We start from the raw sequence: 20,560 nt of genomic DNA on the forward strand, positions 1-20,560 counted from the left end.
AACGCCCAAAGTGATACACATCATGCATCGGTCTGAATCGAATTGTGACCGAGTACCTCACAGCTCTGTATTGCAGCCTTCCTAAATATCAACTGAAACCTTAACACAGGGGTTCCTAAACTGGTCCTGGTGCTTGAAATTGATATGCTTACACTGTCTTCTTGGTATGAAAATCTATTAATTTTATGAATATTCATTATGGAGATCCTGAAGATCTGACTGGCTGGGGTTCTCCCAGGACAAGTTTGGGAATCACTCCCTTAACAACCTGTGCCCTACACTGCCATGCAGTTACTAAAAAATAAGTCTAGTAGTTATATTTCCCCAATCTTAGCAGCATTATACTGGCTCCCAGTGAGGCCTTTTTTTTTCTTCATACTTTGGTTTTCTGAGTATTGTATATGAGGGACCAACTTATCTGAAGTCTTTGCTAAAGTGTATGCTGGGAAAAATCTCAGATCTTCAAAAGCTACTGTTAATTGTCCCCAGAGGGATCTAATTACAGTGCATATCCCATGGCGCCTGTGCAGCTCAAGGTCCTAAATTATGGAATGCCTCAGAGGTTCATCGAGAGATCACAGACATCACATTTAGAAAGAAGGTAAAGACCTGGTTACTTGGCCAAAATAAGCAACTTATGGGTGGGCATGTAAGGAGAACAATTTAGGAGTCTGGTTGGCTCATAAATTGAAGACTCAAGGGATGCTCAAAAAATCTACGGTAGAAGGAACTCTACCGTGAATCCAGTACAGGAAAAACAGTGCAGCATGCTCAAAGTAATGAGCATGCAAATTAATGCCGCATTAAAACTGTGCAGCAGTAATTTGCTGCTCATTACTCTGGGCTAACTTTCCTGTTAGTGTCTGAGTGCTGATTGGCTCAGGCACTAACAGGAAAGTCAAAACAACAACAAAATGAAGAGTGCAGTGCAGAATGCCACAGCCCCTCCTCCCAATCCCAAGCCTCCCCAAAAAAACCTAAAAAATCCCCGGTGGCTCCTTCCAGGACCCCCCTCCGAAACCTAAAAGAATACTCGGTGGTCCAGTGTCTCCATACCCCCACCAGCCCAGTCCGGTGGACCCCAGCCAGATGGAGACAAGATGAGACCAACCCTCTAGTCACCACTGGCCTAGGTGGTCTAGTTGAATTCCCCCCCCCCCCCCCCCCCCACATAAAACAACCCCTCCAACACACCTTGCTGTAGGAGGCAGGGGGGATGCCTATTCCCTCCTGCCTCTGGGCCTGCTCGCTTCAAAATGGTACATCCCGCTCCTGCTCAGTGCATTTGGGATGTACTGGGCAGGGCCTAAGTACCATATAAGGAAAAACTCCTAGGATGCACTGGGAATGGGTGAGGCACCGCCAATTTGAAGAGGGCAGGTCCAGAGGCTGGAGAAGTAGGCATCCCTCCTGCCTCCTATGGCAAGGTATGTGGAGGGGTTTGAGGGGGTGGGATTCCACTAGACCACCAGGGGGTCGGGCCAGTACTTAAACCATTAGAGCATTCTGTGCATCCTAATGCCTGCGTTAATTGTCTCTTAGCGCCAGCATTAAGTTTCGAGCATCAGACCACAGATGATCTCTGTGGTTTAGGCCTCTTTTGCAAGTTTAAAAAGAGACTTGGGAGAAGGTTAAGATCTTTATCAGATCAAAGGGATTGTGAGACAGCAAGATCAAATTACAGTAACTCTAATGTGGTTTGCCTAAATATCAGCTAAAGAGATTGTAGTTGGTGCAAAACTCAAAACAAAACCGATCTGAAAGAATTACATTGTTGCCTACTGCAGTGGTTCTCAATCCAGTTCACAGGGCACACCCAGCCAGTCAGGTTTTCAGAACCACCGCAATGAATATGAATGACAGAGATTTGCATACAAAGAATGCAGTGCAAGCAGATCTATGTCATGTCCTGAAAACCTGGCTGGCTGGTTGTGCCCCGAAGACTGCTGAATGTTGATTGAATTTTTAATATTGTGTGCCCTCTATCAGAAAAGGCCAATTGTATTACAAAAAAAAAAAAAAAATTTTTTTACTGCTGCCCTATGAACCTTCCAGGATGCTACAATGGTCTCAGAAACGTCTGCTTCAAATTCCAAATAGAATTAAGTTACCTATGTCTTCCCATATTTTTGGAACGATATTATGGATGTATAAAGGATTCCATACTGTAATTCCTATAACAAACAGCTAAAGGCTTGAGGTCTATTAATTTCATTAATAAAATATCAAATCACAAAAACAAATGGCGTTTGCTTAATTTGATATTTTGATTATGTACAATATTCACTTTTTTAATACACATTTTAATGTGCCTCAAACTGTTTGGTGAGACATATTCTTAAATAAAGTAAAGAGATTATGTGGCAGGGCATTTTCGATATGACGTCTAAGTCCAACTTTGGATGTTTTGCTCAAAATGTCCAAAATTCAAGTGGGAAATATAGCCATTTTCAAAACAGAAAAACATCTCCTTTTTTTCAAAAATGGCTATTTGCTAGATGTTTTTGTGCTCTGTGCGTTTATCTTTTTAATCCATTTGCGAAAAAGAAACACACCCAAGTGAAAAACACACAAAATCAAGCCATTGGGATGTAGGAGGAGCCAGCAGTCTTAGTAGACTGTTCCCCCAGGAGAGCAATGGGGCATCCTAGGGGGCACTGCTGTGGACTTCATATAAATGCTCCCAGGTACACATCTCACTGTTGCTCCCTTATCTTGTCTGCTGATCACCCCAAAAGTCATCACCCCCAACTGTACATCACTACAATAACCCTTATAGGTGAAGGAGGCACCTATATTGTGGGTACAGTAGGATTTGGGTGAGCTTTGGAGGGTTCACAATTTCCACCACAAGTGTAACAGGTAGGGGGAAGGTAAGGGCCTGTGTCCACCTGTTTGCAGGACACTGCACAACCACAAGACTACTCCAGCAACCTACATGCTGCTCTAATGGACCAGAGTATTACATCTAAGGCTGGCACAGAGACTGGTAAGTAATGTTTTTAATCACATTTTGGGGGGGTGGGAAGGGGTCAGTGACCACTGGACAAGTAAGGGGAGGTCATCCCTGATTTCCTCCAGTGGTCATCTGGTCCTTTAGGGCACCTTTTTGTGCCTTATTAGTTATAAAAACAGGTCTAGCTCAAAACATCTTAGCTTTAGTTCTGGATGGTTTTGTTTTGTTCCATTATGGCTGAAAAACATTCAAGTGTTAAGAATGCCCATATCCCACCCTTAATATGCCCCTGACATGACCCCTTGTGATTTGAAGGCACTTCTGACTTCATAGAAAAACATCTAAAAATTGGTTTTGAAAAATACCAATTTGGATGTTTTTGTGAGAAAAACATCCAAACGCAAATTTATGCCACTTTTTGGATGTTTTTCTCTTTTGAAAATGAGCCCCCTGCTGTATTAGTTAAAGGAATGATTTTATGGACAGACTAATTTAGTTTTTATTTTTGTATTTCCTATACAGCCTGATATAGGGAAAAACAGAGATTCACAATATTTAGGAGAATAAAATAAACAAAACCGACATAGTGCTAAGAATATAATATGACAGAAACAAACAAAAAAAAAGGCAAATATTACAAATGGTTAGCACATTGTAGGTATATATAAGATTTACAAGGAGGAGTAGAGCTGAGTAGCAATCCAGGTAATCCTCAGATAAGATGGGAAAGAGTTCCAGAGAAATGGAAGCAAGATAAAGAAGGGAGCATGGCATGCAGAATCAAGTTGTGCACAAAATGCCGAGGGAAAATGGCAGACACCTGCAGTCTGCATTCTTGTTAGATAAGAGAATAAGAGGGTTTGCCACGTTTAAGACAAGTCCAGTGTAGTATGCTTTGTGGGTCAAAAATAGAATTTTGAAATTAATGCAATTGGCGACTGGTAGCTAAGGTTCAATACTGGCAAAATTCTGTTCTATGAGATATTAGGATAAGAAGGAGGAGTTATGTGGATGTTTTGGTGGGATTATGCGACTTTTTTTTTTATACACCTTGAATGTTACAGCAAGATAATTATATTATATATAAAAATAGATGCCTACTTTCCTTTACAGAATACTAATGTAACTAAGCGCATACACCTGTTTCTAGCCAGACGCAAGCACATATACTAGTTACAGAGCTAGTATAAGTATGTGCACCTATGTTCCGCAGCTACAGGGATAACTTATAAGTTGTTTATGTGCCCCACTCATCCTTCACTCAGACTTCATTCATGTGTATGCTCAGCTGCAAACTACATGCTGCTGGAGATATGCGCATAGTTAAAGAATGGTGCATATCCAGCATGTACATGCATATATGCACACATGTAAATATAGAGTAGTTACTTACCTGTAACAGGTGTTCTCCGAAGACAGCAGGCTGCATATTCTCACAAGTGGGTGACGCCACGTCGGCCCCGGAGGATTTTAAAGCAAAATCTCAAAATCTCTTTACGGCGTTCCGACGCGCGAGCGATCATACTGCGCATGTGCGCACACCTCTTCCCGCTCGCCGTGCGGACACGCCCCTCAGTTAAATCCAAAAGATGGAGGAGACAACTCCAAAAGGGGAAGGTGGGAGGGTTTGTGAGAATATGCAGCCTGCTGTCTTCGGAGAACACCTGTTACAGGTAAGTAACTACTCTTTCTCCAAAGACAAGCAGGCTGATATTCTCACAAGTGGGGTATCCCTAGCTTCCAGGCTTACACAACAAACAGTGGTCAATTGAGTCTCGCAACGGCGAGGCCAGAATAAAATTGACCTGAAAAGAAGAAATATCTAAATGAGTGTAGCCTGGAACAGAACAAAAATGGGCTTAGGAGGGTTGGAGTTGGATTCTAAACCCCAAAGAAGTTCTGCAGCCCCGACTGCCCAAACCGACTGACGAGTCGGCTATTGCTGAAGGCAGTAGTAAGATGAAAATGTGTGGACTGATGACCACACCGCAGCTTTGCAGATCTCTTCAATAGTGACTGATCTTAGATGAGCCACCGACTTAGCCATGGCTCTAATTTTGTGAGCCGTGACATGGCCTTCTAGAGTCAGTCCAGCTTGGACAAAAATGAAGGAGATGCACTCTGCTATCCAAGAAGAAATTATGCAGTTTCCGACAGCAACTGGCATTAAAAGAAATAAACAACTGGGCGGACCGTCCGAGGGAGCTCGTCTGCTCCACGCAAAAAGTGCGGAGCTTGCTTTCGCCAGGGCTTGTAAGATGAGGGAGAAAGAATGTTGGTAAGACAACTGACTGGATCAGCTGGTACTCTGATACCAGCGCCAGTAAGAACTTTGTCTGCATGTAGAGAACTACTCTGTTAAGATGAGAAGTAAGGTAAGGCGCTTGAGCTACTAGAGACCGAAGCTCACCGACCTTACGAGTTGAAGGAACAGCCACTAAGGAAAACGACCTTCCAGGTCCAATACTTCAGATGGCAGGAATCCAGTGGCCCGAATTGAGCTTGCAGCAGCTGGATGAAAACGACATTGGGACCCCAAGATACTGGATAAGGAGTGATAGGAACTCTGACCGAAGCATAAGAGTCAACTGTCAAAATTATTGTGGGTGGTAAGCCCAACAGAAATAATCTCCCCTAGACACATACAAGGAATTCTCTCAATATTGGGGGAGAGATAAACCTCTCGTGAAGTGGACAGCTAAAGGCTGACCTTTCACACGTTGATGATAAGCTCTATTGCACAAAGATGAATACTGACAGAGTTGGTCTTGAGACCAGACTCAGACAGGTGTAGAAAGAACTCAAGCAAGGTCTGTATAAGACAAGATGCAGGATCTAGGGCCTTGCTGTCACACTAGACGGCAAACCTCTTCCTTGAAAAAGAATAACACCTCTTTGTGAAATCTTTTCTGAAAGCAAGCAAGAGTCGGGAGACACTCTGGAAAACTCAACGAAACCCCACTCTCAACATCCAGACCGTGTGAGCCAGAGATTTGAGGTTGGGATGCAGAAGTGCCCCCTCGTTCTGCGTAATGAGAGCTGGAAAACATTCCAACTCCAGAAGAAGAGGGAATCCTATCTGACGCAGCTAGAAAAGAGCAATCAGAATCATGGCTCCACAATCTTGCTTGAGAAACAGCAAAGTCTTTTCCACCAGATGTATGGGAGGATACGCATACGGAAAACCTGTCTCCCAAAGAAGGAGAAAGGCATCCGATGGTAGCCTGCCGTGAACCTGCAGCCTGGAACAGAACTGAGGGACTTTGCGATTGGACTAAGTAGCAAAAAGATCCACTGAGGGGTCTTTCGAACTATAGGCATGCTCAACTGTAGCATTATCCTGCTCAGCCTGTCGGCCAGACTGCTGTTTACACCAATTAGATAAGTGGCTTGGAGAAAACATGCCGCATTGCGGGCCCACCGCTACATCTGCATGGCATCCTAACTCAGAGAGCAAGATCCAGTACTCCTTTGTTATCGAGTACATCACAACCCGATTGTTTGGTTGAATTAAAATAATTTGGTTGGATAGCCAGGAGGGATGCAACCTTCGTCAGCAGCTTTTGACTGAGTAAGATGCCTCAGAATCAAAATAGAGAGAATTAACCACCTCTGAGGGGAATACCGAAGACTGGCGAACAGTCGGGTTACATCCTCTAGATACCCTAAACTTGATACCACTGGGAAGCTAGGATGCACTGAGCGGATGTCATGTGCGAAAGTGCCATGGGAGTTACATGAACTGCGGAAGCCATGTGTCTAGAAGTCTCAATATGTACTGTGCTGTAATCTGTTGAGACGGGCAATCATCGTGTTAAGGGAACACATGCACTCCCAGTCCATGAAGATACGCTGCAACAACAGCCAGGCACTAGGAAAAAAACATACTCTGGATGCAAAGAGAGTATAAGTATCCTGTAAATCCAGAGAGCATAACCAATCGTTTTCCTGAAGTATGGGAAGAAGGATGCCCAGGGAAAGCATCCTGAACCAAATCTGTTTAGGCCCCTTATGTCTATGATGGGACGCAACCCACAAAGAAGACCTGGAATAGAATCTCAACCCTTCTTGCCCTGGTGGAACGGGCTCGACTGCATTGGCGCTGAGAAAAGCAGAGAGTTCCTCTGCAAGTACTCACTGTTGATGGAAGCTAAAGGATTAAGCTTCCAATGAACAATGTGGAGGGTTTGATTCCAGATTGAGAATGTATCCTAACCGGACTAGTTGAAAAACCCCACCGGTTGGAGGACAAAGAAGTCACCTTTGGTGGAGAAAATGTAAACTTCCCCCCCCCCCCGACAGGCAGAATGGCCGGTACGGACATTTTTTTTTTTTTTTTTTTTAGTGGCTATACTGAATTGGAGCCAGTCAAAAACCCCTCTGTTTCCTGGGGAATAGCTGCAGGGGCCTGATTAGGTGCACGCCGCTGACTAGAACGAGCGTGCTGAGGCATAGCCCGAACCGGCTGTCGAGAAGTAGGAGTATAGGTACGACCCCTTAAGGCACAAGGAAAACTACTCCTCTCTCTAAAGAACTTCCAAGATGAGGAAGTGTATGTACAGCATATCTATAGTTTTCTGCTGAGTCTCCTCCTCCAGGAGAGAGGCACACAGTCATGAGAGTCTGTCACTGTACCTAGAGCAGAAATCTAGGTGTTACATTACAAGTGTCGAAAATGCCCTTGGACAGGAACCTGCGACACACCGTGTGCTACCTGACCACTTGGTGAAAAGGTCTAGCCTATTCCGGTGGGAATGCTCGTAAAGATCTGACAAGACTTGATTTGGGATGCGATCATGCCAGCCTGGTACGCCATTCTCCAAAAGAGGCTAAGGATGTATGCTCTGGCCCTGGGGGCGCCAAAGTAAGTTCTTAGAACTCCTATCTGTTCTGAGTGCAGAAGACTCAGGTGAAGATAGTAGTCCAGGACCTCTAGCATCTGGGCATTGGGATTCACAATCTCCACTGTAATGTCAGATGACCATCATTGAACTGAACTAACTACTCAAACAGAGCAGCTCAGATCCAAACACGTCCGATATGGAGGCTAATATGGGTCGAGAAGTTGCCCCAGTAGGGTGCGAACACCCATACCAGAGGCAGCATCGGTGAAGGAGACCAGGTGAAAAGCCAGATGCCGCAGGAGGCGGTAGCACCCATGGCATCCAATGGTACCCATGGTCCCGAAGCCAAGGACAAAGTCTGGAAATGCAAGGGAATCGAAACCAGACTGCTAGACCATGGCACCGACGGTACCGATGATACACATGGTACCGATGGACCCCGGTACCAATGGTACCCATGGTACTTGGTACCGATGATAGTCATGGTATCCGGTACCGATGGTACCCATGATACCTGGTACCGATGGTAACCATGACATGTGGTACCAATGGTACCCCTGATATCCGGCACCAACAGCACCGACGGTACCGATGGTACACATGGCACCGACGGTGCTCATGACACCTGGTACCAATGGCACCCATGGCACCGATGGTACCTGGTCATGATATCTGGTATCGATGGTACTCATGTGCCGACGGCATCCATGATACCTGATACCCATGTATCCACGGTACCGACGATACCTGATAGTATGGTACCGATGGCAGTCATGATACTCGGTACCGATGGGCGATGATACCTGGTACCGATAGTCGATGGTGCCCATGATACCTGGTGCCGATGGTGCCCATGATTCCCGGTACCGACAGCACCCATGGCACCGATGACACTCGGCATCAACGGCACCCATGGTACCGATGATACCCGGTGCCGACGGGACCCATGGTACCGATGATACCCGGTACCGACGGGACCCATGACACCGACCATGGTACCAATGTAGTTGGCATCGATACTCCTCGGTACCGACGCACCGATGATATTCGGTACCGACAGTACCCATGGCACCGATGATACTCGGTACCGACGGCACTCATGGCATCGATGATACCCGGTACCGACAGCACCCATGGCACCGATGATACCCGGTGCCGACGGGACCCATGGTACCGATGATACCCGGTACCGACGGGACCCATGACACCGATCATGGTACCAATGTTCCTGGTATCGATACTCCTCGGTACCGACGCACCGATGATATTCGGTACCGACAGTACCCATGGCACCGATGATACTCGGTACCGACGGCACTCATGGCACCGATGATACCCGGTACCGACAGCACCCATGGCACCGATGACACTCGGCATCGACGGCACCCATGGTACCGATGATACCCGGTGCCGACGGGACCCATGGTACCGATGATACCTGGTACCGACGTACCGGTGCATCGACGTCCAATGCCAGGATACCTCCATAACAGAGGGAGCAACGCTCTCGGCACCGACTGATGTCTGAAGCCCGGATACCTCCATAACCGAGGGAGCAAAGCTCTGGGCATCTCCTTTGGGCATCCCTGGCAGAGTAGAATACGTCTCGTTACTTTGAGACACTACTTGCGCTTCACAGGGAGATGATCCGGCCCAAGACACATCCGCCGATGCGCCCGAATGACCTGCCAAGCAGGAGGCGCCGAGGCAGGTGGAGACCTATTCGATGCATAACTATACCCAGCGTGCATCGGTCTCTGTCGGACTCCAGAATGATCTCCTTTGGGCATCCCTGGCAGAGTAGAATACGTCTCGTTTCTTTGAGACACTACTTGCGCTTCACAGGGAGATGATCCGGCCCAAGACACATCCTCCGATGCGCCCGGATGACCTGCAGAGCAGGAGGCGCCGAGGCGGGTGGAGACTCACTTCAAAGGTTACACCACTGATATTGTGTCACCAGGTTGCCCATTCAGTGGCTGACCAGGGATGCACCTGCTTAGGTTCCTGGTTTTTCCTGTGACATACACCTTTTATCACTTGTGGGGTTTAAAGACAGTGGTGTGCTGGAGCAGGCTGTCACAGCTCTGGAGAGCCGTTTGTAAAGTTTTAAAAAATGGATCATAAAAATGTGGGCTTGTTTAGTTTGCTGGCTAGAGAGAGCCCACAGATAACAATATTTAACTCCGAAGACCTGAAGAAAACACGAAGCCCTAACGAACTCCGTGTCTCCTCAGACGCGGAAAAAGAAAAACTGAGGGGCGTGTCCGCACGGCGAGCGGGAAGAGGTGTGCGCACATGCGCAGTACGATCGCTCGCGCGTCGGAACGCCGTAAAGAGATTTTGAGATTTTGCTTTAAAATCCTCCGGGGCCGACGTGGCGTCACCCACTTGTGAGAATATCAGCCTGCTTGTCTTTGGAGAAATGCCAGTATTCTACACATTTACACATATAACTACTGTATATTAATGCCTACTTTATAGAATTATCCTGTTTCTGCCTCAAGCACTTTTACTGGAAGGTCATCTCATACATTCACCACTCTTTTTGAGACAAAATTTTATGATGTTGCTCCTGAGTCAACCCCTTTCAAATGTGTTTCTTGTACATCATTTATACCTTTGAGGTTTCAATGTCTGTATCATCCCATTTCTCTAGAGCAGAAGTGTCCAAGCTCAGCCCTTGCCAGGTCAGGTTTTCAGGATTTCTCTAATGAATATGCACGAGATCTATTTGCATACAATGGAGGCAGTGCATGCAAATAGATCTCATGCATATTCATGGGGAAAATCCTGAAAACCCGACTGGAATGTGTCACTCGAGGACTGAAGTTGGACACCCCTTCTCTAGAACTTACTCCCAGAGGGGCAGGCATGAATATCTTAAGGCTACCTCTATTTCAGGAAGCAAGTGAAAGCCTACCTTGTCTATCAAGAATTTCATACATGTGGTGTTTGGTTATAAAGAAAACAATGAAAGAACCCAATTGGACCGCAGCCCTCAAGGACCAAGGCTGGCCAGCCCAGCTCTATACATATGTATGCTCTTATAGGGCTTTTGCTGTAGACCTTTTACCAATGCAAATGACTTCAAGGTAACCAAACCAATAAAATAAAACACGTGGAAAGATAAGAGTGAGATTTACCTTGGTACATAGGCTGTCTGAAAAATGTCCCACCCCTAGGGGTCAACAATGTGCATACTTCTATCCTTGGATGAAACAGACAGGATCAGAGGCAGGATTAGGTCAGGGGAGAACATTATGGGCATAGTTTTACATTTTCAAAACTACAGATTGTTATGGAAAAGTACAAGTGCATGAAGCTTCTAAGAAGGCTCGGATAACCTCAACAGTTGCTATGGTTACAAGCCTAACAGCAACGATGTGCCTGCATCAGGCTTCCATAGTAACCTGAACAGACTGGCCATGGTTCCTAGTCTAGAATCAATGAGCACGAGACGGCTGGATGTTTCAGCAACAGCCTTACTAATTTGGTAGCTGTCTGGATTATTACAATCCTTGGCTTTAAGACATGAGGGTGTCGGAATGCTTGATGAAGCTCAGGACTTAAATCAAGCTGATGAGGCCTCAAACATCCTACTACTGGAAGGGGTGGAGCCAGCATAACTAAATTTAAATGGGTGGGAGAAATATGGTTGAGCAGGAGGGTAAGACATAGGAGATGGTGGCTTAAATATAGATTTATAATATTTTCATCTACCCAAAGTGGTACAGGACCAGAGAGGAAGACAACTGAGCTCAGTGGATGAGCCTATCTTCTAAAGGTCTCATATTCAAAAGGGTTTAATCAAGCAGGTGCAGGCTATGAAAGGATATTCAGCAACATTTAACCAGGCAGTGTCACTGAATATCTCCTCTGACTGCCACAGCACTGTCCAGGCAGCACAATTTCAGTTCAGCAGCAGAACTGGGATGCTCTCCAAAAGTTGTTCAGGCACCAACAATAGTTTATGCTGATGCCCACATAGGTAGCCTGGGGGGGGGGGGGGGGGGGGGGGGGGGAGGACCGAAACCAGAAAGCTAGAGCAGGCAGAAGTGCACAGTTTGTGAGACATCTGCACACATTTTTCATGGCTGTGTGATGCACAGAAGTGTTTAACATAGAAGACAACCTAAGCAAAGTCTCACCTTTAGTGCCTGCAATATTTAAATCAATGGAAATACGGTTAACTAAACCACACTGATGCAAAGAAATGTGGAGAAGACAGACAGGTTGAGCGCAACAACAGGGCTGTAATACCAAGTCTGGGTTGGTATACAACTTGCCTAAAGGGTCATCTGAGGTGAATGCACTGTTCTCCCTATGATCTTTTGAATGGGCCTGCAAACTGGCTGATTTTACTGACCACCTGGCTAAATTAACAGAAGAAGGTTATAATACTGCACAGCACCCCTTTCCCCACCAGCAAATTTTCTGGAGAGAACTCATGGTCTAGTGGACCCTCCCCCCAACACAAGGAAAGCCCTAGTAGTCTAGTGGACTCTCCGACCTCCCCACCCCTCCTTCAGCCTGCCATAGAAAAATAAATCCCTGGTAGTCTAATGTATCAGCCTCCTCTCCCCAAAGCTGCTTCTACCACCACTGTCATTCAAAATAGTGATGCCTGATCCCCTAGCAGTGCATTCCTATGCACCAATAGGGTCAGACTACCAAATATGGCAAGCAATGCACCACTGGGGGCAGCCTACCAACTAAATCAATGCTTAGATTGTAAGCTCCTTTGAGCAGGGACCGTCCTTCTTGGTTTATTTTGTACAGCGCTGCGTAACCCTAGTAGCGCTCTAGAAATGTTAAGTAGTAGTAGTAGTAGTTATTGCCTTATTTAGTAGGCTGGCCCTAGCATCCATTGGAACCAATACAATGCTAAGGGTCAGTCACAGCCATCTTGAGTGGCAGTAGCACTGGAAGCAGGAGCAAGTAACCATCGCTCCTGCCTTTCAAGTTTCTGAGATGAGTAGGGAGGGCCTGTCATGGGGAGGGGAGGAAAGTGCTACTACGACTATTAAATTCTTTAGCGCTGTACACTAAACATGTGAGACAGTCCCTGCTCGACAGATCTTACAATCTAATTGGAGAGACAAACAGTACAAATAAGAGATTAGGGAATTACTTATGGTGGGAATGATAAAACAGAAATGGGTACTGAACAAGTGAATAGGAGTTAGAAGTTAAAAGCAGCCTCAAAACGGAAGGCATTTAGCCTAGATTTGAATACGACCAGAGACAGCTCAAGGTACTGACTCAGGAAGTCTATTCCAGGCATACGGTGGAGCAAGATAAAAGGAACGGAGTCTGGAGTTGGCAGTGAAGGAGAAAGGTACAGATAACGGAGTTCCTGGGGAGAGATACGAGTGGAGAGGTACTGAGGAGCTGCAGGCTGAATTGTATGTGGAAATGGATAGGGAGCCAATGAAGTGTCTTGAGGAGAGGGCTAAATGAGTGTAGCAACACTGGCGGAATGTGTCATGCAGCAAATTTTGAACAGAATGAAGGGGAGAGAGATGGCTTAGTGAGAGACCTGTGAGATGCAAGCTGCAGAAGTCCAAGCATGAGGTGAAAGAGACTGTGGATAAGGGTTTTGAGAGTATACTCAGAAAGGAAGGGATGAATTCTGGCCATATTATAGAGAAAGAAATGACAAGTTTTACTACTCTGTTGGATATGTGCAGAGAAAGAGAGAGAAGTCAAAGATGACCCCAAGGTTACGAGTTGATGAGACATTGGATGAGTGTGTTCTCCACAGAGATAGAGAATGGGGGATGAGCAGAAGTGGGTTTAGGGGGAAAGATGAGAAGCTCGATCTTGGCCATGTTTTGTTTCAGATGGTGGCGAGACTTGGGCATGCATTCCTGCAATGTCAGACAGGCAGGCTGACACTTGGGCATGCATTCCTGCTGAAATTTCTGATGTGGAGAGGTAGATCTGGGAGTTATCAGCATAAAGGTGCTACTGAAAACCATGGAAAGAGATCAGAACAATAAGCGAGTAAGTCTAGATGGAGAAAAGAAGCAGTCCTGAGACAGAGCCCTAAGGTATACCAACTGATAGTGGAATAGAAGTGGATGAGGATCCACCAGAGCATACACTAAAAGTATTATTGGAGAGAAGAAGAAAACCAAGAAAGAACAGAGCCCTGAAATCCATGTGAGGACAGTATATAAAGGAGTAGGTAGTGATCAACAGTATCAAGCAGCAGAAAGCTTTTGCACACTCTTAATATTTGGGCTGTAAGAAAGCAATCTACATACTGACTCAATGACTGTGGTTAGTGCAGTGGACTGAGATCATGGGTAGCTGGGTTCAATTCCCATTGCAGCTCCTTGTGACCCTCGACTTAACCCTCCACTGCCCCAGGTACAAAAAACACCTTAGACTGTGAGCCCACTAGGACAGAGAAAGTACCAGAATATAGGTAAATTCTATATATGGTGCTGAAAAAGCGCTATTCTAAGCGCCACACTTAAAGTTAGGTGTGGTTTATAGAATAGTGCTTATGCCCAGGAATCACACCTAACCTTAGCTGTAGCCATTTGCACCAACTGAAATGTGGTGCAAATTTTCATGCCTAAATTAAGCATGTTTCCCCCTTAGTCTATAACTACCAGTGTTAATTTTAGGAATGTCCCTGTTCCTCCCATGACCCTCCCATTTCCGCACTCCCTTTTTGAAATCATGCCTAAACTTATATACATTTAATCCAATTAAATCTAATTAGTGCCAATAATTGTTATTGTTGTTGTTGTTGTTGTTACATTTGTACCCCGCGCTTTCCCACTCAGGGCAGGCTCAATGCGGCTTACAAGGGGCAATGGAGGGTTAAGTGACTTGCCCAGAGTCACAAGGAGCTGCCTGTACCTGAAGTGGGAATCGAACTCAGTTCCTCGGTTCCCCAGGACCAAAGTCAACCACCCTAACCACTAGGCCACTCCTCCACTGTTAACAAGCCATTTATTGGTACTAATTAGCTCATTCAATTAAATTGCATGCGCAAATTGAGCACACTCCAAAATTTGCATGTGCAATTTTTAGCGCATCATATAGGCCCAGCCTGACCAATGATGCAATCCTATTCAACTATGTTGTGACCTTAATCAACTCTCTCTGTAATTCTCTAACAATGAAGCAAGTAAACCTAAGGTCTTAACCTGGCTCAGTACCTCCGCGAGAGACCTCTATAAACTCTCGCTGTCTCTACTGAACTGTTAACCCCACTTGATACCTTGTAACCACCCCCATTGTTCCATGTAAGCCACACTGAACTTACCAATAGGTGGGAAAATGCGGGATACAAATGCAATAAATAAATAAATAAATCAAGAAGGATGAGAATAGAGACCTTTGGGTGTAGCCAAGAACAGGTCATTGGAGATTTCAGCAAGGGTTGTTTCAGTTGAATGTAGAGGGTGAAAGCCAGACTGAAGTGGATCAAGAATAGCATGAGATGAAAAGAAAAGCCAAGACAATGGCGGTGAGCAGAATGTTTAACTAGCTTTGATAAGAAAGGGAGGCGGGAAGGGAGATGGGGTGACAGTTGGAAGACTGGAGTCCAATGAAGGTTTTTTTGAGGAAAGGGGATCCAGTACCATCAGGGCTCTATGTAAGTCGGGGGTGGGGAAGAAGAAATGCAGATCCAGCAGGTTTGTTTGTTTGTTTTTTTTCAAACTGCTTTTTGTCAGTCAGCTCATGCACAGACAGGAAAGAGGACATTTTAACAATGAGCAGAAGATTACTGCGATGGCGTGCACTGTTTTTTCTGAGCACGCGCACTTTTTAATGTGCCAGTAATTTGCATGCTCATTGTTTACGTCATCAAGGCACTAAACCAGTGATTCCCAACCTGTCCTCAGGGAACCCCAGCTTGTCAGACTTTGAGCATATCCACAATGAATATACATTTGATATATTTGTATACCAAGGAGGAAGTGATTGCAAATCATTCTCATGAATATTCATTGTAGATATTCTGAAAATCTGACTGACTGGGGTTTTCCCCCAGGTCAGGTTTGGGGCACCCCTGCACTGAACTTTTGAAGTATGCTCACATGAAGCTGTGCATGCAGCCATCAGTGCTCAAATACGCAGCTTTCTGCATCAGCCCCTGGGCAAGTAGAACTGCTTAAATAACAGCAATAACTTTGTCCGGTTTAGCTATGTGGCCATATATGCATAACTTCTGGGTATTGACATTCACCCAGATACTTAATGCCAGTCAGTACCCAGACCCAGCATGGCAATGAATATCTGCATCTAATTAGGCCATCAGAAGAAATATTAAAAAAAAAAAAAACCCCCAAAACCCACGCACATTTATTCACTGTTGCCGGCTGAATATCAACCAGTATGTTACTATGCCCACCAGCACCTTACCTCTCATTCACCTCCCCACCCCCCATCATGTACTGTTACTTTACTGCCCTGAATGCATAACCATGGTGTTTCACATTACATATTAGTCAAGGACTATTATTCAATGTTTTTACAGATAACATCTCATTTTCATCACCTTCCACCACACCGTCATTTCCTCTAAAGCATCCAACCTGCTGCAGATAGTAGTGCAATCCACAAAAAAAAAAAAAATCCCAAACACACATCCTAATGGCACCTCAGAAATATTAAGGTCAAGCTAACTGACTTCTAGTTGCCAATCTGTTTGGTCATCTATAGCTCTCTGGAACCACTTCTGTCTTTGGCAACCATTAAAAACAAAGTCACGGTGCTACTACCAGTACCTCTCTAAACTCCCTGAGGATCTTAACATCTGTTTCCACTGCCTTTTACTTTTCAGTTTTGCTAATTCCTGGTCAACTCTCTCTCCTGTAAATAGGTTGGGGTATACCTGATCACAAAATGATAATCTCTCTTCCAGTAACATTTCTAACATTTAACTCTGGTTCAATTCTAAGCTTTTCTCCAGAGAGTCCTGCACAGAAGTACTTGTTTCATACTTCTCTTTGTTGCTGCCCTGCACATTTTACTTACTTCTCAATATATCCCAACCTAACTCCTCCTTTTACTAACCTATATACATATATTTTTCTTTTACAGCCTTCACTTTTCTCCTTCTTTCTTCAGCCTTGAATGACATTTCCCAGTTCTCTTCTCCATGAAGTCGGACACCTTTGATGCTGTTTTTGCACTTACTATCTTAGCCATCTACCTCCCGGATGTGAAATGATTGTTGTCTTTACAATTGTCCCTTTTCATTTCATCCACCGTTTCTCTACTCCACCAAAATCCTCCAACCCTATCAGTGCCTTCTCTAGGGTGCGAGCCCTTAAGTTCAGCACTCCAGAAGCCCATCATGGCTTTGTCTTTTTTTTTTTTTTTTACCAAATCACCACTATCTGTATAAGCAATATAAAAACTGTCCCTCATATAAATGTATATGTGAACTTAAAATTAAACTCTTTTGATATGAACATGTATTTAAAATATGTACCTTTAATGTACTTATGTTGCAGTGGAGTCTGTGTTATCTCTGAGCTTGAGCTGTAGAATTAAACACGTCGGAAGGACTGTATTCAACATTTTAAGCAGATTACCTGGCGATGTGTATGTTTGAATTCCCCCATACATTTTTTCTCTAAGAATTCTCAACTACTACGTACGTATCCTTTTGGAATATCCACATCCTCGTTGTTTCCTGGGTCATTTTCTAGGTGCTGTTTAATTTTTTCTTCTAATGCTGTAGCATCGGCTCCCTGATACTGGTCAATCTTTACTTTGTTTCGAAAGAAGAGAAACGTAGGTGTTGCAGTGATATTACAGGTGGCAGCAGTTCCCTGAAATACAAAGAAATGAAACCTCAGATTTACACAACAAAACCTATCAAAGTGAAATTATATTTATAGGGTTTAGGTTCCTAACTTTTGACCTCTGAAAATCTGCACTCCTAATTTCACTAAATTTAGAAGCTTAAAATGTGGCTGGTAACAAGGGCAGATTTAAGAAAGGATTTAGGAACTTAGCACTGATTTTCAGCATTAGGCATCTAAACTGGGCTCCTATATCTAGGCAAATAAGTGATGAGCCTAAATTAAAGAGCACAACCTTTAGACTCCTAAACTTAGTAAAACTTTCAGCTGTAAACTTAGGGGCCTCATTTTCGAAATAGAAAAACGTCCAAAAAACTGCACAAAGCAGCAGATGGATGTTTTTTCGTAAAAACATCCAAATCAATATTTTTGAAACTCATTTAAATCTCAAGAGGGCATACTGGAGGTGCGTTTGGGTGAAACTAAGGAGGGCTTATAATATGAACATTTTTCTGCAATAATGGAACATTGTAAAAATATCCAGGGCAAAAAATAGGATGTTTTTGGCTAGATCCGTTTCAATAATGACTAAGTACCAAATAAGTTGCCCAAACTGACCAGATGACCCCCACCCCTCTAACAGGGTGAAAGTGATAGTACATACCAGGCTCTACGACAGCTGCAGAAATAATGGCCATTTCACTTAGAGCAGCAAACAGGTCCCTGAAGTAGCTTAGCGGTCGTGCAGTGGATAGAAAAGAAGGAGACCCAGGCCCATATCCTACTCTAGTACACTTGTGGTGGAAAGTTTGAGTGCCCTGAATATCACAAAATACCTACTGAAGCCACACATAGATGACATCTGCAGGCATAAGGGCTATTGTAGTGGTGTACAATTGAGTATAGAACTTTTTTTTTTTTTTTGCTATTCCTGCAGGGCTCACCATACAATATATGGGAATTCTGATGTGATGTGTACCTAGAACCTTTTACGTGAAGTTCACTGCAGTGCCCCCTAGGCTGCCCCACTGCTCTGCTGGGATGTCTGTGTGTCCCATCTAGTAGGGCTGCAAGCCCCCAGACACCCCAATAGCTTCTTTTGGGGAGTTTTTCCCTTGGATGTTTGTTTGAAAATGGTCCTAAAAAAAAAAACAACATCTAAAATAGGGCAATTTTCGAACCAAAAAGAGACACTTATCTGGTTCAAAAATGACCATGTTTAGCACTGGATTTTTTTTTAATGTATTTTGCAAAGCATCCAAAATCGGATTTAGACATCGTATTGAAAAAAACCCTCCATGTCTCCTAAGTTTGGGTGAGAATAGGGGACAAAGTTAGGAGCTCAGTATTTTTAGAATATCAACTTGTGTGTGTTTTTGAAGAAAAGAGTAAGTTCTTGCGCAACAGTTATTTTCTTAAAGGAACTAAATCCCACTTTTTGTTTACTTAAAGGCTGCTAAAATATGATATACCTCATCCAGGAACAGAGACATAAATGGACCCATATCTCACATATCTCACTTATGTTAAGTAAAATGACAAGTCACCAGCCTACTATGCTTACTGAAAATTTAGGGCACAAATTTCTAAAGCGTTGCTTCTCTACTTTGTTCTAGACCTCAGGGATGTCCAACTTTGATCCTTGAGGGATGCAACCCAGCCAGAATTTTCAAGATATTCCCAATCAATATGCATGAGATCTATTTGAATGCACTGCTCCATTGTATGAAAACAGAGCGCATGCACATTAATTGTTGATATTCTGCTTCATTTTATGAAAAGAGCACATGCATATTAATTGTGGCTATCCTGAAAACCCAACCTGGCGAGGGCCAAAGGTGGACACCTCAAACCTAAAGGCACACTTAGCCAGAAAGATTTTCAGGATAATGGAGACCCGGTGGATGCAAATTCTCTCATGCTTATTCATGGTGGTGATCCTGAAAACCTCACTAGTCACACATGCCCCCAGAAAACAGCAGAGAAGCACTATGCTAAAGAAGACATCTCATGCCCCAAATTTCCAATAATGTTCCAAGAGAAAACAAGCACAAATTTAAATAGACTAGACTGATTTCAGAAGTCCAAGTCTCACTTACAAATAAAGATCAAATAGGACATTGTCTTTAATAATTGCATCAGTAAGCTGATCCAAGATGGCAACTGGAGCAGTCACGCATTTTTTCTGCTCTTGAATATCTTTGAAGGAGCCTGGCGTTAAGAACTTTCACAGTCTTGGTGATGGGGAAAAGAAAGGGGAAAGCTAAGGCACTTACCTCCTCGAGCCTGGCAGGAACCCCCTCTTCTCGACAAACTACTACGGAGAACTTTGGAGTGAGGACGCTCGGGGAGCAGACGTCCGCCTCAATAGGTTCCGCGTCTCTCAACGCGGACCACAGCATAGAGGGAATATCATTGAGCCCTCCCTCCAGCACAGCCCCCCCGTGACCTGGAAGTAATTTTGTGACGGCGGGGTTCCAGCAAATGGAGGCACCCAGAGTGGATCAGCTTTCACTTGCTGAGAGAGGAGGACCCGTCAGCACTTCATCCCCAGGGGGATTAACAACGGAGGAGATGCAGGTGGTTCAGCTCTCCTCTTCTCCTACCCAAGGCTCTGCTTCCAGGGGAAATGGAGGTTTGATAAGACCGGCTGTGGTGACGATGGAGTCACTATAGGATGCTATCCAAGGTTTGAATTCTACTCTGCTATTGATGATATCTAGTTCCTTTAAGGGAGAGATTTTGGAACTTAAACAACCTCATCAAAAATTGTCTGACAATATTCAAGATCAACTTAATAAAACTAACGCATTAGAAGGGGAAATTACACAGTTACAAAGTGTTACCTCAAGCTCGTAAGCTTGAATATCTAGAAAACCAAGGATGAAGAAATAATTTGAGATTTCTAAATTTCCCAAAATCACCTTTAATACCTGCTTTGGATATGCTCAAAAAACTATTTTGGTGAAATATTGGGA

The 20,560-nt window shown here is 44.4% G+C and overlaps 1 protein-coding gene across 1 annotated transcript in view; it reads right to left on the reverse strand.

Moving 5' to 3' along the window:
* TXNL1 (thioredoxin like 1) overlaps positions 1-20,560 on the reverse strand; it is a 61,246-nt gene that overhangs the window by 19,150 nt on the left and 21,536 nt on the right. The window contains exon 3 of the mRNA XM_030191913.1: positions 17,436-17,609. Within this exon, the coding sequence (XP_030047773.1) occupies positions 17,436-17,609 (174 nt within the window). The remainder of the gene's footprint in view (positions 1-17,435; positions 17,610-20,560) is intronic.

Source organism: Microcaecilia unicolor, chromosome 2 (assembly GCF_901765095.1).
Source record: "Microcaecilia unicolor chromosome 2, aMicUni1.1, whole genome shotgun sequence".
NCBI classification, from domain to species: Eukaryota; Metazoa; Chordata; class Amphibia; order Gymnophiona; family Siphonopidae; genus Microcaecilia; species Microcaecilia unicolor.